General features: G+C 34.0%; 1 protein-coding gene across 1 annotated transcript in view; it reads left to right on the top strand.

Annotated features, from left to right (window-relative positions):
• Positions 1-26,028, top strand: part of CCDC178 (coiled-coil domain containing 178) — a gene marked incomplete at its 3' end in the record, with an annotated part of 88,069 nt that overhangs the window by 11,334 nt on the left and 50,707 nt on the right. The window contains 12 exon segments of the mRNA XM_029284892.1: positions 1,448-1,539; positions 2,843-3,037; positions 5,887-6,107; positions 8,011-8,153; positions 10,171-10,324; positions 11,542-11,637; positions 11,801-11,937; positions 15,543-15,726; positions 17,699-17,761; positions 19,258-19,419; positions 20,424-20,537; positions 23,661-23,806. Coding sequence (XP_029140725.1) covers positions 1,448-1,539; positions 2,843-3,037; positions 5,887-6,107; positions 8,011-8,153; positions 10,171-10,324; positions 11,542-11,637; positions 11,801-11,937; positions 15,543-15,726; positions 17,699-17,761; positions 19,258-19,419; positions 20,424-20,537; positions 23,661-23,806 — 1,707 coding nt within the window.

The following is a 26,028-nucleotide window of genomic DNA, read 5'->3' as shown; positions in this document are numbered from 1 at the left end:
CCCCCCAGGATCATATGACTCCATTTCTGGCACTTGGCAGCCAACTCACATTTGTGGCCAATTGCCAAATGCCCTGCAATTATGTGATTGCTATTTGCAATCTTCTCTGCTGACTTCTTTAGAAAGTTAGTGGGAAAGATGGCAGAGAAGGTAGCAAGCAGAGGGGACAGAGGGGAGCTGAAATCCTTTGGCAGGCTTCAGGAACAGAATTGAAATTTTTAGGATTTCACATCTTTTTCTGCAGCCCACAGAGATTTATTTAGTTATCAAAATTAAGAGACCTCCTGTCTCACAGAGTGACATGCATGGATGGGAGCTTCTCTTTCAGGATTTCAGCTCCATTCCTGCAGCCCATCAAAGATTCCAGAAAGCCTAAAGATTTCAGCTCTGTTCATGTAGACCACTGAAGGAATTCTCCTCCACAGAGGGGAAGGGAAATCCCTTGGCGTTCTCAGGAATGGAAAAAAAAATCCTGAAGAATTTATGTCCATGCTTGCAGCTCACCAAAAGATTTCATCTCTATGCATCAAGGGAAACTGAATACTTCAGAAGCTGCAAGAACATTTTGAGAGCAAAATGGCTGCTTGTCAGGAAGATTTTTGCATGGAGCTGAAACCCTCTGGCAGGCAGCTATTGCTCTGTCCATTTAAAGACCCGGGAGATCATTTAACAACTGCCACAGAGATTTCCAAGATTCCAGTCAAGGGAAGCTTAATGGACTGCTTTGCTCAATGACTGAGATTCTGGTTCCAGTTGTAGTTGTAAGTTGAAGACTACCTGTGTTTAATCATTTTCTCTTTCTAGCCCATTGAGAATTAACAGAATAAAAGAGTTGGAAGGGACCTTGGAGGTCTTCTAGTCTAAGCCTCTGCACAGGCAGGAAACCCTATGTCATTTCAGGCAAATTGTTGTCCAACCTCTTTCTTCTTAAAAACCTCCAGTGTTGAAGCACTCACAACTTCTGGAGGCAAGTCATTCCACTGATTAATTGATCTCACTGTCAGGAAATTTCTCCTTAGTTCTAGGTTGGTTCTTTCTTTTAGTAGTTTCCATCCGTTGCTTCTTGTCCTTCCTTTAGGTGCTCTGTAGAATAGGCTGACCCCCTGTTCTTTGTGGCAGCCCATAAATAGTGGAACACTATAGCAATCATGTCACCCCTAGCCCTTCTTTTCATTAAACTAGACATACCCAATTCTTGCAACTGTTCTTCAGGGCTGACACTTCAGGGCCTTTATTTATTGTTAAGCATGCCGCATATTACATGTTTTATATTCAAATAAGCAAAAATATAAGTGTATTGCCCATTACTTCTTTGGACTGAGATTAAGATGGAGAATTAAGAAGTTAAATGAATAGCATCTTGAAAGTGATAAAGAGAGCAAATACAATGCTAATGTACAGTATTGGAAAGAAGATCCAAGACTATAATGCTGACCTATATTCCCAGGGATTTGGATGTTAATACTGTCAAAGAGACTGAAGGGATCTGTTTACCATTCTCTACTGAAGTGAAGGCTGAACAGTCATTGCACTGGAAAGGTAATATTGGTTGAATATTTAATTACTTTCTCTTAATGATGTTTAATTGTAATTATTTCCAGAGAACCATGAAATAATGGGAATATTTGAGAGCTAAAGTATAATTCAGTTTACAATTTAGATTTTAAAACATTGAAACATTTCTAATAAAACAGTGAAAAAGAGAATCATTCTAAGCTGTGTCAAGTCCTTAATGTCCCATCTATCAAGGAGGCAAAGGAAATTGCAGGGAAAGAAAGAGTCATGTTCTAATTATGTAGGGAGAGAAGGAATCAAGTTGAAGTTGAAATCATTACTTTAGATTCAGGTCTATATATCTGCAATACTTTAAAAGGTGAAATCTCTCTGCTTACAACCACTGGCATTTACCAGAAAAGGTGATTTGCCTTTTGAGCGTAAAGAAACCCACACCAGTTAATATAAAAACAATGTTTTACACATTTGTCTACACTTTATTCTGCATCTTTTCAGCAGCATTTTACAAATGATTGCAGCACATCCTGTTATCTCCTGTCTTTTTGAAGCAACTGAGATAAAAATAAATAAATTTTAAAAACAGAATGTTAAAGCTTGAACTTCTTAAATTAATGTTAAAAAATGGTTTTTAGATTTTTTTTCTTCTAAATAAACTTTGAATGAACCATTAAACTCTCAATTGAAGATTTACTGCTTTAAGATAGAGATAGTTCACATAAGAATGATTGACTCATTGATGGGATTGACTTTTATTTGTTTGAACTGGAATAGTAACACCTATCTGAATTCAAGATTTCTGGAGACAGGCATCATTTTTCTTAAGAGAAGGGAAGTCTACGTGCAACATTTCTGGAATTATTGAAATATACCTCCATCCCACCCCCATAGGTTCATATTTAATTAAATCTGCCCAAGTGAATGGGACATTTCGCTATTGTCTTTCAATTTGAGTGGCTGATTGAAAGCTGCTAAGCCCTTCCATTCAAATTATGTGATGGTAGAAGTAGGCAATGTTCTCATATGAGCTCATGTTAGTGATGACCCCAATCACAGCAATGTTTTGCTTTTATTCTGATTAGATTTTCTTCTGAATATTCAAAAAAATTGGTATTTTAAGATGTTATTGTACATATTCTGTAGTAGGATAGCACATGAAAAATCCAAATTGTATGTAGATTTGCATACACAGTTTGTATAGAAATCTGAAACTTTGTGCATTAGTTTCTTAGGACTGTGCTACATAGTAACATTAAAATGAAACTTAAATTATGCATTTTGGGAAATTATGCTGTTACATTCAATAATACTACTTGTTTTTTAATTGAAGATATTCAGTCTTTAAAGCAGAAAACTGCTGCTGTTGTAGCAGACGTCACCGAGTTAATTTCACGATTAGAAAATGAGCGTAAAGATGCTGAAGAAGCCTTAGAGTTTGAGAAGCAACACAGAAAAAAACTATACCTAAATTCAGATAAACTGTCATTTTGGAGACTACAACAGCTTCCCAAAGCTGTTCAAAAAGGTATAAGAAATAGCCATTTTTAAAAAAAGGTATATATTTTTGTGCCATCTTAAAACTTCTGGGGAAAAAAGATATGAAATTGCTATTCTTGGGAAGCATTTGAAATGACTGTGGTGAAATAATATTCCAGGAGAGAGGAGAATTATTTTAGCCACTGAATTTTTTAAAAATCCAATCTACCATGTCCAAAAGATCAAAGTTCTGTATACTGCTATTATTTAAATTTTAAGTTTTATTAAAATGTGAGCATGTATATTCATCAGGAAGATATTATCAATATTCCCTGGTAAATTTGCTTATTGCTTTACAATCAACATCTTGATAATATTCTGAGCTTGGTTGTTTTCTTGTAGATGCTTCATTACCAACTACCGTAAGTAGTGCTAGATCACCATCAGGTCTAGCAGTGATGATATTACCTAGTTTGGTAATGAAACATCTGCAAAAAAACAACCACAGAGAGCACCAAAGACTCCACAGTTCAGCCCTGACCTACAGATAATCTCTTCTGTTGATACTGATAGTACTTTGTACATTATACTGTCAATATTATAATCTCCAAAAACTTTAAGGAATATATATATATATATAAATATGCTCACATATAGTGCAAAAATACTTTGTAGACTTCTTTCCAAGCATTGAGCAAATCTAAAACAGTTCTTGGAAATATGTATGTTCTGACCTCATAAAATATAAGAGCCTGGTTATACACTCTGCTAGATCAGTATGCCGAAGTCCCTAAATAAAAAATGTAATTTTAAAAAATATTACTGCAAATTCACTTAACCTTACTGAAGATCTCTCTGAGGGAGCTTGCTAGCATGCGTAGCATTTATATGAATATGGTACTAAAGCGACACTTTGCAAACCATTTCTCCATAGTGCTGTCACTACTTTTGCTTCCAAGAAAATTTGAGATGTACAGTGCATTCCTTTCTGATCACCAACATTAATTGGTGATCATTACTTCATCTACTTGCTGTTTGTTCAGAAATTCTCTTTTGTTTAAATGTCATATTAAGCAACTTAATATTCTTTAGAGTCTATTTGATGAGAGTGTATTAATAGTCCTCTTTTGTGTCAAGTTCATCTCAAGCAGTGTATGGTTGTATTCTGAACAACTGTGCACATTCCATTTTTAATTAATATGACATTTTGCTTCATTATGACTATAGGAGCCATTGACATTTTCTTGAGATTAGTTGGAGGTTAATAATAATAATAATAATAATAATAATAATAATAATAATAATAATAATAATAATAATAATAAAGTTGGAAGGGACCTTGGAGGTCATCGAGTCCAACCCCCTGCCCAGGCAGGAACCCTACACCATTTCAGACAAACGGCTGCCCAGTCTCTTCTTAAAAACTTCCAGTGTTGGAGCATTCACCACTTCTGGAGGCAGGTTGTTCCATTGGTTAATTGTTCTAACTGTCAGGAAGTTTCTCCTTAGTTCTAGGTTGCTTCTCTCCTTGATCAGTTTCCACCCATTGCTTCTCGTCCTGCCTTCAGGCGCCTTGGAGAATAACTTGACTCCCTCTTCTTTGTGGCAGCCCCTGAGATATTGGAACACTGCTATCATGTCCCCCCTCGTCCTTCTCTTCATTAAACTAGACATACCCAGTTCCAGCAACCGTTCCTTATATGTTTTAGCCTCCAGTCCCCTAATCTTTGTTGCTCTTCTCTGTACTCTTTCTAGAGTCTCAGCATCTTTTTTACATCATGGTGACCAAAACTGGATGCAGTATTCCAAGTGTGGCCTTACTAAGGCATTGTAAAGTGGTATTAATACTTCACGTGATCTTGATTCTATCCCTCTGTTAATGCAGCCCAGCACCGTGTTGGCTTTTTTGGCAGCTGCAGCACACTGCTGGCTCATATTTAAGTGATTGTCCACTAGGACTCCGAGATCCCTCTCACAGTTATGCTTATTTCTTTACTTATTTATTTTCAATATTCCTATCCCTATTATAACAGACTCAGCATAGGTAACAACACAGTAAACACATAATTCCAAAATTAAGATCTGAATCCTCACTGAAAACTTTCAAATCATCTGTATCCTTTGGAATCATATATAGTTGATTTGCCATCACTTTTTCAACAACCTTCTCCAAGGGAAAAAAAAAGAGACTGGAAATTTGTCCAATAGTGTCAAAATAAGACTTCTTCACTATTTCACAAGGATAATATACAAAATTTTCTTGTCATGTTCTGTTTTCTAAAGCCCATTGAAGGTTATGTATATTGAACAGCATTCAAAACAAGAACACTAGAAACATACATTCTGCAAGATTTAGGTAATTATTATTCATAATGCAAAATTCAGCTGAGATGGACTGCAGAGGTGGTCTCTGGAACTATTATATAGTATCCATTACCTACAAGAAATAATTTGGGGTGCTATCTTCATAATTCATTTTGTGTTCAGATATCAGCAAAAATGTGAGATTTGTCTTTTCTAGAAATTGCTATTGCCCATTTTTTAAAAAAAACAACAATCTGAGTATTCCAGCAATATAGCATGAGTGATTCTTTATATCTGTGTTAATAATGGTATCAGAAAAAAGTTAACTAATTGAAACAGAAAAAAAAATCAAATCTTTAGCTTCTTATTTATTTGTACTACTGAAAAAATGTATCATAGACTACTATGCAGTATGGACATTAATTTTCTTCAGAAAATGCAATTACAGCATTGTTTTATAGACAGATGATATAAAATTATCTTTTGAAGAGAAATGTACATATATTTTAGAATCTAGCAGCTTGTTACATATTTAAACTTAAAAGCAATAATTATCATTTTCTTATAAGAAATGGTTTCTTTTACACTTTGCAGAATGGGAGAAATGTTTGCAAGATATAATAGAATTACAATGGCATTTTGAAGAAAAAAATGAGCAATTACAGGATGCACTAACCCAACTGACAAAAATAGAGGCAGCCAATTCAGTGATGCAGAAGCAGATAAACTTCATGAAGAAATACAGCCCTCTGCTGGAAGAAAAGCTATGTCATGAAAATGATTCAATAAAAGAAGTAAAAACATTATTTGAGGAGGTAAAGGGGTTCAATATTTTAATTATATTTTATTATATTTTTTATTTATTGCGTGTGCATTTTAAATTTCTGTGTCCAACAATAATGCTAAATATCTAAACATGAAAATATGTGAAAAAATAGCACAATGCCCATTCTTTTCTTATGAGAATGAAAAATAAGAATATAACTTCTTATGAAATCAAAATGCAATTTTATTATAGCAATGTTAGGTTTGATCAATTGTTCAACGTATCAATATGAGATTAAATATTAAAATAGTATAATAGTATTGATTATATCCGATCATTATTTTCTTATAAAAATGAAAATGTTACCTGTAGGTTTTACCCCTTTAATTCTTATCAAGTTTTGACTTTGGTATGTAATGTCTTCCTTATAGAAAATGGAGTCTTTGTTTTGCACATGAAATCGTGATTGTAATTTCTTTTTCAATTAATAGAGTTGTTTTGTTATTTTCTGGTTTTAATTTTCTTTCTGCTGCCCAGAATGGTGAGTGGTGGTGAGATGGGCAAGCAGTGTGAAACAAACAAATGAATATAAATAGTGATTTAATAAAGATGAGCCTCATTATTAGATTCTCATAGCCAGATTAGAAAACTAGTTATATTAAACCTAATTTCCAAAGATTGAGGTGCAGTTTGGAATCTGAATCCATGGAATTCTTGAGTTTCGGAATCTTGGAAAAATTCTAGAACAAAATGTTGTTTTGGCTCTATTGTTAGTAGCTCCATCCAATTAAAAAAAATACTGTTATGAAATGGCTCCATTCAAAGCAAAATAAAAATAATATTGGGTGGGATTTACTTAATTTGGAAAGTACATACTAATTGGATTATCATTCGAATAAGACCCTATTAGTGCTTTACTCATATACATGCATGCACAAACATTCTCTGTCTCTCTCTTTCTCTCTCTCACACACACGAACACACAGACAGAGTTGAAATTTATAAACCCTGCATTATATTATCAAGACATCAATATGTTAAAAGAAACATGTAAAGTAATTTTCTACATGAATATCCATATTTAATGTATGAGAAAAATAAATAGCAATGGTAAATAAGAAAAATAAAAAATGTTTAAGATTCTGAACAATCATGAACAGTCATGTCTGTAAGAGGAAAAAAGAATCTGATGGTATTGTAATAATACGCATATACCAATACTAATACCAATAATAATTACAATATTGTAATAATACCATCGGTGTCTATGAAGAGGTCAAAGGGGAACAAATAACAACATGAGCATCTCAATGTCATCACACAAATGCAAAAATCTGGCAAATGCTAAAAGTAATAGTGGTATTTGTTGGATAATGTTATTGCATGAGTATTGTTTTAGTACTATTGTTTGTTATTGGCTATTTGCAAAAAGGTTTGAACAAATATTAATTAAAATATTAAGCATTTTTTAATTCTTTAAGTCTGATGATACAGCTATACTCACATATATTATTTTGGACAGTAGCAATTGGATTATTTATTTGATTTCTTATCTTGAAATCATGAAAAGCATTTGGGGATACAGAAAATAAAATAAAAAGAAGTTAGTGTTTACCAGACAAATACACTCAGATAATAAATCCACAATATGTTAGTGAGATAAAAATGTGATGTTAGGTATTTTTATCATAGTAGATTAGTATAAATTAACTCTTTCAAATTCTTTGTACAGGTAGCCCTTCTTATGACCATAATTGAGCACAATGCACAATGCAGTGCAGTGAATCACTGTAGTTGTTAAGTTAGGGATACAGTTATTAAGTGAATCTGGCTTCACCATTGACTTTGCTTGTCAGAAGGTCGCATTATTTCATTATGGTCCTTGAGTATTGTTACAATCCTTGTTATACTTTTAGTTTTATATTATAAATTAATTTCTGTTTCTTTCAAAGGCAAAAGCTCAATATGATACTGTCCATCAGAAATATTTGGAAGTGCAAAAATTGCATGAAGAAATCAAAGAAGAATGTGAAACAAAAAGACAATATATGTTTGAGCAAATAGAAGCCGATGAGACTACATTAAACCAACTTAGGTAAGTATATTTTAACTTTCCAAGAGAATTATTCTTCAGGCAATCTCCATTTATACATAGAAACAGATCTTGATTATTTTAGAAAGCTATGTTGTGTTTATATAAAGAATATTTATATTCTTCTATTCAATCTTGTCCAATTCTCAGAGACTGCCTTGTCAAATCCCTGCAAGGTTTTTCAGGCAAAAAATTGTTGGTTTGAAAGAATAGGAGAAATAGTAGAACTTTTGCTAAAAGGAGGAGAAGAAGTAATGTGGTAAGGATTAATTAAGGTATTAATTTAAGCTAATATATGATATAGGCAAAGCTTGTGGAATTTTCTTGTAGCCAGAAATGAATGAGGAATGGATTCTGGAACATAAAAAAAAACTATCTTGCACTCTGGGCAGGAGAGAGGAAGAGCATAAGGAAAGTGGGCTAGTGGATCTTGTCATGCTGAGTTATTGACAGCAGTTGAAGGGGGATGAAGGAAATTCATCCAGTATGTCAAGTTGGTTGATACTGAGGGGATGAAGAGAAAGAAAGAGAAATACATTACCAGTCTTGTCCTTCCATCCCTTCCTTCATCTGCCACAGCTACTATCTTTGGCTTTTCGTAGCTTTTCCCCTTCTCTGAAAGACCCCTGAATCAATTTTATTCAGTGCATGAACCAATACATCTCAAATGTATGCTTAATTTCAGGCATGAACCAGCCAGAAATAACTGTTTTGTGCACAGAATGTTTTGGGCGTTCCTAGTTATTATATAGAAAGTGTCTTTTATCAGTGATAGCAATCATAATTTAGGTAATATTCCTAATTACAATAAAACTGTTCTCTGACTTGGGAGCAGAACTTCTGTGTCTATGAGATATCCCAATCTTAGTGTTGTGTCTAGCAGTTCTCCTTAATTGTGTATCATTGCAGATTATCAAAAGAAGGAATTTACAATCAGAAATTCCTCACCATAGTAAAAACGAACTTTTGATGAATGTCTGGATTGGATCCCATCTACTATGAGCAGAATTCTGCTCAGGGAACAGGGCTTTCTTCCTGTCCTTTCTTGCTGCAGGTTTTTTCAATAGTATTTTGTAGGGAATTCTCCACAAGAAGGATAGAGGAATCACTAAGTATTGGTTACCCGCCATTATATGAAGAAAAGCTAATTTATCTTCCTTGGCAGATATCTTAAGATGTAGAAATACTTCTGCATTCAATTTTTCTAGGACACTTTTTAGAATATAAAATACATACTATATTTGCTGTTAGTGAGCAAGCCCAGTGTCGCTGCTGCTCTCCCTGTCCTCTCTTATTAGCTTCCAATATACAATGTTAAACACTATTATCCTGCAAAAATATAAGTTGACTGACAAGCTAGGATTGTAGAAATCTGTGGGCTGTAAAGCATATGGAAATGAATGAAATTTACACCAACGTGCTTAGACTTACATGAATGCTAGATATCAGAAGTTAAGAAAGTACTGTTGCTGCAGCCCACTACCGGGTCGTGGCCTCTTGGCCACCAGGCCACCTGAATGGCTGGCTAGTGCATCCGTGCATGTGTGTGCGCTCGCCCCCCTTGCACCAACGGTAACTGAGCCCTGAGCCTCACGCTAGCCAAGCCACAAGCCTCTTGCTGGTGCTAGCCAACCCGTGAGCTACGCGCCAGCACTAGTCAACCTGTGAGCCGTGCACCGTGCTAGCCGAGTTGGTGCCAGTGCTAGCTGAGTTGTGTGCTGGCGCTAGCCGAGTTGCGTGCTGTGCGTTGGCGCTACCATTCCCATTTGCAGAACATGCATGCTCACAGCCCCGTTCATGCGCATGCAGCCACATTTGTGTGTGGGTGCGCATGTGCGCATAAAGGTGCCTGCCTCTCCCTTTCCCACTGGGCCACCAACCCAAAAAGGTTAGGGACCCCTGGTATAAGGGATACCTGCAGTTATAAAGAGATTGATAGTACTGCAATTATACCAATAAATATTCACTCGATCTTTAATTTATTTGGAGAAATAGATAATTTATTCTTGCTGCTTTTTAGGGATGAGTTAAAAGAAACCGACATGTTTTATGCTGACATCAATAACAAAATACATGGATTGAGGGAGGAAATACTAGAAAATGAAAATCGCCTTGAAGAGCTAATTAAGCAAGAAGCAGATATAAAAGCTGACTTAAATTCTTGGCGCGATAAAGTGAGTTTTAAATATTAAGTGCAAAGCATGAAAATTTCAAAACTACAACAGCACATGGAATCCTACAATTATATCTACTAAAAACATAGGCAATTTGCAATCAACTAATAAATGTGTTATATAGTACGGTGAAAATATTTAATTAAAAATCACATACATTCCATTTTGCACATTCCAAAATCAGTATCCAGCATGTTTTAGCAACTAGGGCCTACAGATCCCAACAGGTTCCATTGGGGTTAACATCAACCTTGTTTATCCCTCCTCAGGATGGGTGCCATTAAATTGCTATATATGACAGATAATTAAGAACACAATCTTATTTAGGAATTAGTCCCAATTAATGAGACTTCCTAGTAAACATTTACAGGAATGTACTTTTAGTCCTCTATAGTTTTGATATTAATATAATTTTTATTAATATTGTAAATTCCTATGAATGGAAATTAGCTAGCTAAAATGGCCTATCAATAATGAAAAACAGCACACAATTATTTCCTTTTCTTCCTGCTCTACAGAGCTGAGGGAACTCACCTGAGTAATATAGGAAGAAGCTGCATGACGAAAGAAAGCTGACAAGAATTTTCTCTGCAGTTTGCTTGCAAGAACTTTTTCTCACTTTGTCAGTGTTCTTCTGTGAAACAAAAGAAGGACAATTCAGGATTCAAGATGGGTGCAAACATATGTTTTTATCAAGTGATAAACTTATCTAGTCCAGCATTCTGCTTCCTCAGTGGCAAACCAGAGGTGTTTCATGTGATTTGTCCATAAGCACAGTAATACTGCCTCATTCATGTTGCTCAGCAATTGGGTTTCAAAGGCATATCAGACCTTGAAGAGCTGAGAAAGATCCAAAAGAGTTATAAAAGTAACCAAGAAGCTTGAGCAACTCTCTGTGAGAAACATTATATCTTCAGGAACATTTTAGCTTAGGACAAATGTAGATCAGGAGATTTACACACATCCAATTTTTGTTATAATGTATAAAATTATGTATGATGTAAAGAAATTATGTATTAATAAAGAAAATATCTACAAGAACTGGGGTCATCCAATAAAGCTAAATGGTGAGAAATTCAAAACTGAGAAAAGGAAATCCTTCACACAGAGAATAGTTAAGATTATGTGATATATCTGCATAAAATGTAGTGATATCTATCAATTTAGATTAATTTTGAAGTTGATTCTATAAATTAAATAATGTATTTTAATATTAGGAAAGGCGTTTGAAATTGAAAATTTCAAGACAAGAAAGTGAAAACAAACAATTGATGGATGAGCTTTTTGCAGAGATGAAGATTATGGAAAACACAGTGAGTTTTAGAATTCATATATATATATATATATATATATATATATATATATATATATATATATATATATATATATATATATAATGTTTTTCCATTCAATTCATGTGATATGAAATTATGTGTTTTCATAATTATTCATATGATATATATATGCTATCTGTAGAAATCCAATAAAGAGTCTGATCTACAAAAACTGAAGGATAAGCTTGCAAACAATCTTCAGCAGTTCACTTGTTTGCAAAATGAAATCCAATATCTTAAAAATGAAAATGCCGGATTTATGTACAAATTCAGAGAGAGGTAAGTGGCACTGTGTTAACACCCAAAAGCTTACATTCTGAATAACCCCAATTTAACAATATTTCATTTTTAGTCTTTTTATTCTCATTGAAGACATAAATCATTTGAGTTGTATGTCAATTAATTTGGAGAGATTAGATGATTTCTGTTGAACTTGCTTAAAATCTGATTTAGCTTAACTTCTGGTATTAATGCTAAACTGATAATTTATAATGTTTTCAAATTTAAAAGTGATATTATCCCATCCTAATACATAAACACAAAGTCCATCTTGCCCATACTAAGGTGATATGAAATGGGGCAGGGAAGGGAAAAGTGGTTAAAAGAAGTCAAAGAGAATACAGGTAGTTCTTGACTTCCAACAGTTCATTTAGTGACTGTTCAAAGTTACAACAGCACTTAAAAATGAGTTATTACTGTTTTTCACTCTTATGACTGTTGCAGCATTTCCATGGTCACATGATCAAAATTCAGATGCTTGGTAACTAACTCATATTTATGATGGCTGCAATGTCCCGGGGTCATGTGATTACCTTTTGTGGCCTTCTGACAAGCAAAGTCAATTGGGAAGCCAGATTAATTTAATAGCCATGTTACTAATTTAGCAGCTGCAGTAATTCACTTAACAGCTGGGCAAGAAAGGTTTTAAAATTGGGCAAAGCTCACTTAACAACTGTCTCACTTAGCAACAGAAATTTTGGGCTCAATTTTGGTCATACGTTGAGGACTATCTGTACTGTAGTAACAACAGACTAATTTTGCTTCATCTCAGAGTTAAGAATATGAACTCCTTGGAATAAACAACAATGAATGTGAATACAAAGTGGCCATTTAAGAATTTTATGCAATTAATTAATTCTTAGGCTAATTAATACTAATTAATTTTAGCAGATTAAAGCCTATGTTTGCTTAGTAAGCAGCAATTAATCAAATATGGAAGTGATATAATAATTTTTTAAATGTATATTGTGTTCCTAAGAAAATGTTTATACTATGTGTTTGTTAAAACAAGAACAAGTTACACTTTTTAAAACTGTAGAATGAGTGCATTTCCCTGAAAACTCACTCATTCTACAGTTTTAAAAAATGTTTTCTAAGTGTGCAGATCAGATTACAAAAAAGTAGATTATTTAAATGATGGAATCAGGTACTTCTTGATTTACAACCATAAGTGAGCCCAGAATTATAGTAGTAAGTCATTGCAGTTGGAAGTTGTATCATCTAGTGACCGGATTGGATGATACAATTATTTTTTATGGTTGCTAAGTGAACGCCACATTTATGAAGTAAATGCTGTGGTCATTAAGTAAATGCCACCATCGTTAATCAAAAGCCATGATTGTTAAGTGAATCCATTTTCCCCAATGGACATTTTTTGCCAGAAACCAGAAGTAAATACTGGCAACCAGCAAAAAATGTTGCAAATTTCAGTCACATGACTGCAGGACACTGCAAATGGCCATAAAGGTGAGCTGGTTGCCAAGCTTCCAAAGTGATCAAGTGAGCATCAGGATGAATGTGGCCATTGTAACTTCAAAAAACAGGTTGTAAGTAGTTCTGATGTGGTCTATCATTAAGCGACTGGTCATAAGTTGAGAACTACTTTATAAATTCTGGTCAAGAATAAATTGTGCTAAATAGTATAGAAGAAAGTTACAAGTGAGACAAAGGAATACAATGAAGTTACAAAGATATAAGTGTAAAAGGTAGTTGAAAAAAGATAGTATGGGTAATATTTATATCTTAATAGAAGAAACATAGAACAAGGTAACAGAAATGGAGCTATTAGATTTTAGAGGAATGTGTAGATATGTTAGGCATAACAAGGGAGATGTGGTCATCTAATATTAAAATTGGTGCCACTTTGCATATCAAAATGTCAAAGTAGCAATCATAAGAAAGCAATTAATTTGCTAGATCATTATCTAAGACAAATGTTTCCAAGGTTTGTTTCTATACCTGAGGAGTTAGCATAATATTTGAAAAGAAGACAGTGTAATATCATTTTTGTTAATGACAATGAAATAATTCAGGAAAATACAGAATGTCTATTTTGAATAAATTAGTGAAAACTATGATTAAAGATACAATTATCAAAACTGAATTATGTATGAATATGTTTAGTGAAGTTAGTCAATAACTACTTTATAATTTTGCTAAGGTATGGCTTGTTTTAACCATACTTTGTTAAAAATGCTGTGGTGGGGGATTAATGCATAATGTTAAGTATAAACCATGGTTCAATACTATTCTCGGGGGAAATTTGCCACTACAACAGTAGACTGCTTTGTTCTTAGGTTAATAATTGTATTACACCTCAGAACAACTATTCAAGTAAAGGTAATATCTTGGTCATTTAACTAAACCCATTTGCACTAGCAAAAATGTAAAGCAAGGTTATATTCTTACCCCACTTTTATTCAACTTTTACATTAACAATATTGTTGAGATGTTTGCTAAACCAGAATGCTATCCTCTTTCCCTGCCCACTGCCTCATTTTTGTTCTCCTTTATGCTGATGCCTAAGGTTTTGTCTTTAACTTAGTAAGCCTCCAAGATGCCTTAAAGCTCTATCATTTTACTGCTCTAGTGAAAGCCATCAAATAAATTATTCTAGAACAAAAGTATTGCTATTCTATAGGAATCACTTTAATGCCCCAATTAGATGGATGATCAATGGTAAAAATATCAAGCATCTGAAAATCTAGATGTCTGTTTTCAATGTTCTACTTGCTGGTGTACTCCAACAAGAGATCTTCTAATGAACGCCACCAAAGTATTCCTTCCAATTGCTAAATTTGCAGATAAGTTTAGTAACAATTATTTTCCAGCAGCTATTAAACTAATTAAAACCAAAGGTCTAGGTTTGATGCTATATGGTGCTCAGTTAAATATTTATAAGGAGTCTCCTAGTTTAGAAGCAATTTAATCAAAATTCTTCAAAATTTTACTATGAGTTTCTTATTGAACTTTCAGTGCTCTAATATGACTAGAATTTGGCTGGATTTCCCTTGGGGTTCAATTAAGATTTTGTCATCTTAGATTCTAGCTTAGTCCATCTCACCTTACTGGATAGGGGTCTCTTCCAACCTAAGAAGACAAATTAATGACAATTTAAATCTAATGCCTTTATCACTGTGCCATACAAAATCTCTTAGCTATATTTGTGCTCTTCTAGTTTTACTATAGAAGGCAAACTCTTTGTGATTCCTAGTAATTTCATGCTCATGTACAAATGGTTTTCGTGACAATGAGACCAAAATGCTTTCTGCTGAGATGTTTTTGCTCAGCTGTCTAGCCTACAGCTCTTCCAGTCAGTTAATAATCATATCCAGCCTGATTAGCATTTGAAGATGAAAGTTCTAAGTTTCTTCACAACAAATAAGGGTTAAATTTATAATGATAAATACAGCTTTGTCATCCTTTTTTGTTTACTCTATAAATATATTTAAAAAATAAATTTGTATTATATCAGTGAACTCCCAATTATAAAAGATGAAGCAAACTGTGGCATTTCTTTATAAAAGCATAACAAAAGATGTAGCCTTTCTAAACTACTAAAAAGTGCTAATATTGTAAGCAGTTTTTAAATTTGTTTTAAATAGTGCAAGAAGGAAAATGGGATACCAATCAGAAATTCAGGTTTTGCAGAAAAATATTCGTAGACTGGAAGAACATTTAAAAAAAGTAAATAAAGACCTTTATGGTGCTGAATTGGCTTATGATGACGCCAAAACAAAACTGGAAGAACTGAATCAAGGCATTGTTAAAGAAAAATCACGTTTCAAGGTTGTTTAATATTATTGAATTATATTTAATTATAAGACGTTCAATTATTGCACTGAGCAGAATAGAATATTATTGCATTAACCCAATTTTGTATTTAAAGAAATTGTTTTTCTGGAGAAAACAAGTTTTCAGTAATATTTATTTCATTTCTGTGAAAAACTTCATATCTGATTTTTTTTCTAGTTCAAGAAGCTTGCCAGGCCACTTTTTCTAGTATAGTTTTTAGCCATATTTTGCATTATTCTTTTCTATGCACTGTTGGTAAACCTAGGGCAGTGATGGCGAACCTTTTAGCGACCGAGTGCCCAAACTGCAACCCAAAACCCACTTATGCATCGTCGGGTGCCGGGTGGGTGTGGCCCATTGGGTGGGTGTGGCTGCGGTGGTAAAAGCAGACTGGGTGGGACTAAAAAGTTCAATCAATCAATTCCAACTTTGCAAGATCTTTTTTTTTCTGCGAGAAGTTGAAATTGACTGATTGATTGAAACTTTTTTTTTGTACACGGCAGCGGAGGCCTAAAGCGAAAAGGTTTTATAAAACCCAGCTGAAGGCCTAGGACTGGGGTGACAGCGCATGTGCCCACAGAGAGGGCTCTGAGTGCCGCCTCTTGCACGCGTGCCATAGGTTCGCCACCACTGACCTAGGGGCAAGCATCACTATTCAAGAGAGTATTTGCAGATAGATGTTTATATCCATTGCTAATGAAGAAATATATTGTATTCTTTATCCAACTTTGACAGGATGTCAAAATCTGCATCTAGCATAGCTAATCATTATATGTTAGATTTCCTGTGACTCATAGTTGAATTTTACTAAGGTTTTGATTATTTCAAATTTCTGTAATTGAAAACGTAATTCTTATAGAATTAAAAAGTAAATTCTATTAATCAGGAGAGAGATAACATGATACATATGAAAGAAACTAGAATAATTTTTAATTGGATTTAATGATCCATCTGTTATCCTACAATCAATATGAAATATTAGTAACTAAATAAAGAGCCAGTATGGTGTAGTGGTTAAGTGCTGGCCTAGAATCCAGGAGATCATGAGTTATAATCCTGCCTTAAGCATCAAAACCAGCTGTGTGACTTTGGGCCAGTCACTTTTTCTCAGTCCTACCCACCTCACAAAGTTGTTATTGTGAGAAAAACAGAAGGAGGAAGGAATATTAAGTATGTTGAGTTTTTGATAAAATAATAAAGACAGGATAAAATCTAACAAATAAATAAGAAGGTGAATGCTTGTTACTATAGTGATTTCTTCTCTTTGCAATACTATACTAGTTCTGATACTGTTCCAAATAATTTGCCAATCTCCTTGTTCCCCAGAACAAATTTTAAAATGTTTGGGTAGCTACAAAAGAAAGAAGCAAAATTTGATTGCATGCTTCCTAAGGCCTAGACAGAATGATTGGCCCAGAGTCACTCATTTAAGGCTTGTGCCTAAGGTGGGACTAAAACTCACAGTCTCCTGGTTTCTAGGCCAGCACCTTGACCACTACACCAAACTGACTGTCTCTGAAATATTACTCTAATTATTTTCACGGAAGAGTTTCATCTGTGGAAGATAACCTATAGAAGGACACCAGTTCTTGCACTTGCATTATTGAGAAACTGTGTAATATCACTTACCCTTCTCCCAGTAAATGCTGACAGTCATTCTGGTTTCTCTTTAAGTTGCATATTCTTCCTGGAGTCATTCATATTAGAGGTGGGGGGGGGAGAAACAGGAGGACCAGCTTGAATGCTTCATTAAAGCAATCCTGTAATATGGCCTTAATAATTAAAACGATATAGAAACAATGACCCAAAAGTTAAGTATGCTACTTAAAGAGAATACTTAAATTGATTAGTTACAAAAGCAATCCAACTGATCCTTTTCATCTGATTTGCAATTATTTATTTTGTGGTAGTTTCTGTGTTTTTTTGTCTACTCCTATTGATTGCAATTGTTCTATTTATGTTATAGAATTTGGAAGAGAATATTAAAAAACAAATTAGAGATGAAATAAGTGCTTGGAAGCTGACTCAGGTAAGGAAAATAACTTTTAAAATGTTTGTTCAGAATATATTTTTTATTATTTTAATTATTCACACCATCTCTTCTGTATAATTTATGGCATGATGTATGGGAAAACTGCTTGAATGCTAAGCTACCCATAGATCGTACTAAAATGATTTTACTCTACTAAAGCTACTTCAAGGAAGAACTTATAGAAAGCTGTTTTCTTGGCTGTCTACTTTTCTTGCCTGGTAGGGGAGAAACCATCAGCTCCAGATGCTCATATGATCAAATTGTATCTTTCTTTTTTTAAAAAACCATTAATCCAATCTGTAAAAAAATTACATATAAAAAAGGAGCAGTTCGCTTGCTGCCCTGTAGGCAAATTTAAAAGTCCCCTTAAGTCCCTAAAACCAGATATCTTTTAAAACAGTAGTTAACAAAAGAACAGCTTTCAAATTACAGAATTAAAAGATGAAATAGATCATTTACAAATTACAAATATGTAACCATTTCTGCTTATGATTAGTGGTTTTTTTTCACATAGGACTTCTACAGGATTTATAGGACCATCCAGCTATTATGGTGGTCATATATCACAGTTGAAAATTTTCCTAAAGAGCAGCAACAAGACAGCAACAAAATTCCCAGATTTGTAACAGGCAATTTAGTACATCTCTTTTTTCACTCTATCCCCTGTGCATTCAATTTGAAGCAGGATTATCTAGAACATATTTTTACACCAGGGCTCAGTCTAAGAATGTGTGTAAAATAATGATGCATTCACTTGAAAGAAAGACAATTTTTTTCAAATAATTTATCTTAAAATCAGATAATTGTCTTCAGTTTATAAGAGGTAAATAGAAACATATAGGGATGAGAGTTTTTGTTTTCTAATTTAAAGGCATCTTAGAATTTAAATACAGGACAGAAAGTCTCATAGGCATCTGATAAAAAATCAAGATGATGAAAAAAATGATGATTCAATTTGGATATTGGAATCATTACAGCATTCCATTTGGATGCTCCAGGTTCCTGAAGGGTCTAATTTCCTCTATTGTCTATTATTCCATCCAGGATCCCAGCAGAAAAGAAACATTGTGGCAGGCTGGTTATAAAGATATGACTTTTTGAAAAGCAACTGTTTTCTTCTGAAACTTGGAAGAGAAATACTGTATGCTGTCAACATAATGATGATAGTAGCATATTTTCTGCCAGGAATCATGTAGTTTCAACTACAACTTCCATATTTCTAGTAGACATTGTAATTCAAAGTCTTTTTGCCTTTTCTACCATTCTTTCCAGTTTGCTCACAGGAATCCATCATTTAAGGAATTCTTTAAAAAGCATACATGTTGAAGATTTTTAAAATTACCATGAAAATGTGGTGTGCTTAAAAATACAGTGTGTGAATATTAATTGTTTCATGCAATATCTGTCTGAGATATGTATTTTTGACAAATGGAACTGCCTGTTTTTGGATGTCTCCCTTTAGTTCAAATGTATTTTGTTTATTTTATAAACAGAAAAGAATTAAAGCACTACAATTAGAGTTAGAAAGAAAGAAAAAAGAACATGACAAATTACAGGAAAAAGTTAAGAATAAATTAAAAAAATATGAGCTGCTTTCAGCTGAACAAGCAGAAATACTGGAAAAAAATAAAGAAATGTACAAAGAACTTACTGAGGTAAGTTAAATAAGAACATGTTGAAACGTTGCTCCATTATACTTCGCTTGTTAAGTGCTTTTGCATTTCCTTCACAGAATATAGTGGGATACAAATTGACATTTGGAATAAATCAACATGTCAGTAATGAAATTAAATGTAAAATAGCTGGTTCTCTGTGGCTGTAATGGCTTCAGTGATATGCAAAAAAGAGACTGAAATAATTTTATTTTCAAAATGGCACATTAATGGCAATGAGTAATACTATCAGCTCTTCCCCAAGGCACAAAACTCAGTAGAATCAATGGGATAAAGACCAAAAGGCTTATTGGGAATCTGGGAGGAATTGTACATCTTGTACATATGTTTTAGTGAAAACCAGTATTGTAGGCATCCTGATGCTAAGAATAAAACTTTTTATGCTTGGTTACCTAACAGTTAATTAAAAATGTCCATCACTGAGATCAGTGCTGCCCCCTGTATTTCATGACTTCTGGATTTTATAGGGGTCTAGGAATCTGAGCTGCTAAATTATTAGTTCAGCTTACTCCAGAGCAAACACTGCAGTTTCAGTTTTGCAGCCACTATCTCCAAGTGGTGGAGCGAATGACATTCTACTGGTGGGAACTCTTCACTAATCCATCTGCCCGTCTTTCCTGTAGCCATGATAACTTGCCAGGCTCTCCCATCTTCCCCAAGCATTCTGAGGGACAACTTTGTTATTTTGTTTTCACTCTGGCAGATTTTGCCCTTTTTCCTCATACTTTGAAATGATAAGAAAAGATGAAAGTGGGTCACCAGTTAGTTCACTGCTTGTTTCTGTGTTTTTCCTTTTACCATCTGGAGGGAGCAACTGACTGACTCTGTGGATTAATAAAGTTCAGTAGTGGGAACATTGGGTAGAACTGTTGCTAAAGATTTGAGAAATCTGGCCAATGACTAATGGAAGTTTAATAACAAATGTATGAGACTTCATTTTGATTAGATTCTATTGCTCTTTTTTGATCTGCATTTGTATTTTTCAGAAAGTAGCCGAATTAAATCAGAAGATTCAAGAACTTGATGACAAGGAGGAAAATGTGAAAAATGAATTAGAAAATAAGAAGAAATATTCTCAGGGCCTATTAGATGAAAAAAAGGTGAATATGTTAATATTAACATTAATAAGTTTTATTTTCAAATGCTAAATAGATGCTTGTCCTCCCTGATCTTGAATGTATCTAAATCTTTCTGTAGGTGGTACAGTATTCATTTCCCTTTCTTAAATGAACCTAATCATAATCTTGAGATGGAATAAAATATAAATTCATGTTGGGGTCACTTCTATTTCTTTATTATGAGTATCGACTCATAATATTTGGGAGACTTTGAAGAAAGGAAGGTAAAAATCAATATGAGGAAGAAAAAGTATTCAATTCTGATAGAAATAGCCTGCTGATTATACCTTTGCACAGCAGATGGCATCTTTTTGTAAATTATGGTAGATGTTTACTACTGTAGTTGTCTATGTTAGCAAATGAGATATTTTGGCTATTATTACGAATACTGTGTTTATATAAATGTATTTATAATTGCAAGCCTTTGTATAAAATGTCTTATGTGTATTATTGTTGTGTTGCATTGGTTTTGTTGTGCATATTTGTAAGTGATTAAGAAGTTAATGTGGTTAACCAGGAGAGTTCACATCTATAATTCAATCAAAACAGTGCTTTTAATCTTACTCCAGAGTCCCTAATTCTTTTTGAATAATAATAATAACAACAGCAGCATTGACAAAAGCCCCCTGCACCCAGGAGTAATTGGGCAAAATTGAGAATTACTGTATCATTTAATCTTAAAATACAGTATGCGGGGAGGAAGCAATCACAAATAAATCTAAAAGTAGTCAGGAAAATTGTATATCTAATATCCTTCACCCTGTCACCTTTACCTGATAAGTGAAATTAGGCAAAATGCAGAAATGGAATAACAAATACTAAGCAATATAAATTAAAATAGGAAATAAGAGAAAAAGAATGAACTAAACATAGTTTATGCCAGTACTGTTTGCAACACATATCCATATCTTTTTATCCTTGCAAACTATCCTTGCTTCTACCATGTTTATGGATCAGCTCGAACAAACCAATCAGGTGGGAATGGGATCTTCTTCTTAGTCCATTAGCCATCTTCAGCATGGAAGACCCCCATCAGGGCCCCAGGCCAATCAACAGAACCAAGTTTTGAGAGTCCTTAGGAAGGCCAAGAGGGTAGGGACAAATTTCAGCCCAAGGGGCACGATGTTCCAGAGGGTGGGAGCCATGGAAAAAGCCCTTCTCCTGGATTCTGCTAGTTGGAATTCCTTGACTGGCAATGTCTGTCACATACTCCTTCTGATAAAATAAGTTGGGCAGGCCAATCCCATTGGGGTGAGATGATTCCTCAGGTAGCCTGGGCCCATGCCAAAAAAGGGCTTTAAAAGTGATAATGGGCACCTTGAATTGGACCTCAAAGTAAACTGGTAATCAGTGTAGCTTGTACAACAGTGGTGTTACATGTCCACATGACTGCATTCTGTGCTAGCTGTAGCTTCCAAATATTCTTCAAGGGTAGCCTCATGTAGAGCACATTGCAGTAATCCAAACACAAGAAGACCAAGGCATGTGTGACTGAGTGCAAGAACTGATGATCCAAGAAAGGGCACAACTGGTGTACACACAAACTTGTGCATAGGCTCTCCTAGTAATATCAATATACCGGTAATAATAATAATAATAATAATAATAATAATAATAATAATAATAATAATAATAATAATAATAATAATAATAATATTAGTAATTTTGTAAAAAAAAATAGAATCCACCATTAGGAAGCATCATATTCTTCCTAATTCTATATCAAGTAAATATTTTAAAATAATTGCATTGAATGTTGAGTCATATTTAGATGTAGAATCTGGGGTGCACTTTCTGGTGAAAGTCATATAATTTATTGTTTTGCAAGACTTCAGTTTCTGCATTTATTTCTGGGTATTATTTTTTTAGGTTTCTTATAGCTAGCTCCCTGTTTATATTACTAAATTAATTGCTATTTATTCTATTTTTATCCTGCCTTTATTACTTTAAAAGTGATTTAAGGCAGTGAAGTTACCTAATATTCCTCCCTCTTCCTATTTTCCCTACAACAACAACCCTGTAAGTTGAACTGAGAGAGAGTGACTGGCGCAAAGTCATGTATTTGCATTAACTTTATCTAAAATATTTTAGCATTTGCTCTAATCTCTGTACCCTACTTGGCTCTTTTGGGTGGCTTGGCAGAGTGTGATTTGGGTAGGAATTAATACTTTTCTTGGGGAGAAGTGATACCTTCTAAGTTGAAAGAGGGAATGGTATGTGTTCCCTCCTGAAGAGGCCATTTCTCATTTCAGCATATTAGATAACTATGCAGTCTCCAGGTTTTGCTTTCTGGGAGGATTCTAAAGAACATGTTAGGGCTTCAGCTACAAAGAATTCTATACAAAATGAATTATCTGGACCTATTTCAGCCAATAATCAAACCTGGGCATAGGACTGAAACAGCATAGTAGATAACCATTGTCTGGAACTTGATGGAGGGAGGTGGACCATTCCTGGTACAATTAGACTTCTTGGTGATATTACTATTGTGTTATTCTTCTGAACCACTTTTGAGGGGTTTGGAGTTTTAGACGTCATGTTAAAGTGGTTCCATTCCTTCCTAAGTGAACAATTCCAGTAATTGATAATGGGAGATTAATGGTTAAGCCTGGGGTCTCCTCCAATATGGAATGCCTTTGAAGGTAATTCAGAAAGTACAACCACTGATTCAGTGGTTAAACTAATGATGAGCGTAAGGAATATAAAACCAAGGCTTCAGTAACTAAATTGGTTGCCAACCCAGGGTTCAAACTATATGATTTAACCTCCATGTAGCTTCAGAATCATCTCTTCCAAGTAGATGGGGTCCACCTGTGCATTCGTCCCGATAGTGAAAATCATTTCTTATATACTGATCATGTGTAACAATAATAAAAAGCACAGGAAAGACATATTGAACAATGACCAAAAATTGAATTATCTTATTTGTAAAACATATTTGAAAATAATAACTCTGATTTAACAAGTGTACCTTTACTGAAATCATGTTGCCTAACTTGCATTACATTTTCAGCTGCAGTTATGAAAATAGTTCTGTTTTGGGATAAATAATTTAATGCATCATTACATGTAATTGTGCTTTTAACCCTTTTTTTTAATTTTCAGGAGAAATATTTAGGCATTTCAAGCCAATTTACTAAAGTCAATGGGGAAATTGCACATTTACAAAAAGAAATTGCAAAATTAAATACTTTAAGGAAAGGACAGGATAACCAGGTAGACAATGTAGAAAAATCTGTAGTGATGTTGAGGTAAGGCTCACAGTCCAATAAATAATGCATAGTGTTAAGTTGGGAGCAGTAGAATGGGAGCTTTCAAAAATTTCTCACACTTTCAGCCTCTTGCCCAGGTTTCTTACATGGGTTCCCCAGCCTTCTAGAGGACATTATGAGAGACGCACAATTTGACTCAGAAGGCAAAGAAAACTGAATAGCTATATTGTTGCTGTTTAAACACATACAAAAATATATGTATGAGAATGTTTTCCCCAGATAAAAGTTATAAAACTTTTAGAAAATTCCAGTGATCACAAAAAAAGATGAATTTTGTGAAATATAGATGTGTGCACACAGACACACACATATATATGACTTACACACATTACACACACACACACACACACTGCATACACACACCATTTAATCAAATTTATTAAACAAAAGGAAAACAACACAATGAAGTATTACTGTGGTTCATATGAACTGTGTCCTCTCTGATGTTTAACTAATGCATGATTAATATCACCTGTATCTTTATCATTATATTACCTATGAAACCACAGGATGTCTTAAGATATGCAGTATATCTATGAAATCATTTCAGCTTGTAAAAACTTCTTTGTAAAGAGTTGTAAGTCACAGACATTTATGAAAAGCCAAGATTTTCTTAGAATGATGACATCTAATGATGTGCTTTGTGATATCACAGTCTCAGTTCCACCCATTATATGCTTATGCATGACCAAAGTACAAAAGGGATGACGTTTGTGTTGTGACAATATGATATATGTTTTGTCATTTGCCCTGGGCACTGATGGTAGATAAACTGTTTTCAAGAACTATAATCATGGAATATTGTGTAGGACAAAAACTGACCTTTCTTCTATTCTAAAGAAGTTAGAACCCTTTTTAAAACATTCCTGTATAACTAAATTATGCTTTTTGTAGTCTTTATGCAGGTATATAGGCACATCAACAAACAAACAAATACTGTATATAAGCATAATTGGATGAACAACATTAGAATTAAATAGATTACATAATAATAAAAAGTAGATGGAGTCAATCTAGTCAACCAAGACATTTTCAGATACACATTGACAAACAGACTAAGAATTGCTGGTTTCAAATATATGAATTAGAAAATTAAAGTAAGTAGGTGTGTCTGAAGTTTTTAATCTGGAGGCCTTATAGTAGGAATATAAGATCAGTGTAAGATACATGTTTAATATGCTTACATCATACAAATATCAAAGAGGAACAGGGAAGAGTGATGATTCACGAAACCAAATATTGCCAACAATCATGAGGAAGAGCTAATAACTTTTCAGAAAAAACCGAAGGAAATGTACTGATCTCAGTCACAAATGTTAACAGGAAAAAAACAAGAAGAATAAAATGAGATACATATTTTAAGATCAGGGAAATCACAGGAAATTTTATAACTAAACTAGGAATATTCAAGAGCAATCATCTGATGGAGATTTTAAAAAAAGATAGGAAGGAACCTGTTGTACGTTTAACAGTGGGGTTAGAGAATTACACATGTTAGTATATATTTAGGAGCTGTCTTCATCAGCAAGTGAGATAGATTAGCTGACGAGCAGAAAAGCACCAAGCACAAAGGAAATGCCCACTGAATTTTTTAAAGATTCAGAAAAGGGGAAGTTAATGTATTAACACCTCTCCTCCAACGAATATGGAACAGGCCGCATGGTGGTGCATATACTGTACTTGTACCAAAAAAGAGGAGATGTAAGGAAATGTATGGATTACTGAATCATTGCAGTGATTCTTCATGTAAGCAAAATTCTACTTAAAATCTTGTCTGAAGTACAGAGCCATGTAGACAGAGAAAGGATGGCAAATTAATTAGCAAATTTCAGAAAAAATAAAGGATTAAAAATAATCAGCTAATATATGATCAACAAGCAGGAACTTATTTATTTCGGGGTTCTAATTCTGCTTGGCAAGATCGAGGAAACTAGGGATAACCACAGATATGAATGGATAGGATCAAGAGCATTAATGAAATGTCCTTAGAAAAGCTAGTTACTCAATAGGGACAGCTCAAGATGGAAAACATTTGTTCATGTACTATAGTCACCAGGATCTGAACCTATTTGCTACTAACTAGCAGTTTTAAGTACTGACAAGAATGTGTCAGTTTTGTTACACTTCACAACTTTGTACTGCAGCTAAGCTGTGCATATGTTTTGTTAAAGATTATTTATTTTATTTTATAATTTTTTATT

The sequence above is a fragment of the Protobothrops mucrosquamatus genome, unplaced genomic scaffold (genome assembly GCF_001527695.2).
Source record: "Protobothrops mucrosquamatus isolate PMUCROS unplaced genomic scaffold, P.Mucros_1.0 scaffold1071, whole genome shotgun sequence".
Lineage (NCBI taxonomy): Eukaryota > Metazoa > Chordata > Lepidosauria > Squamata > Viperidae > Protobothrops > Protobothrops mucrosquamatus.
Note: the sequence above shows the minus strand (reverse complement) of the source record. Positions and strands in the feature narration are given on the sequence as shown.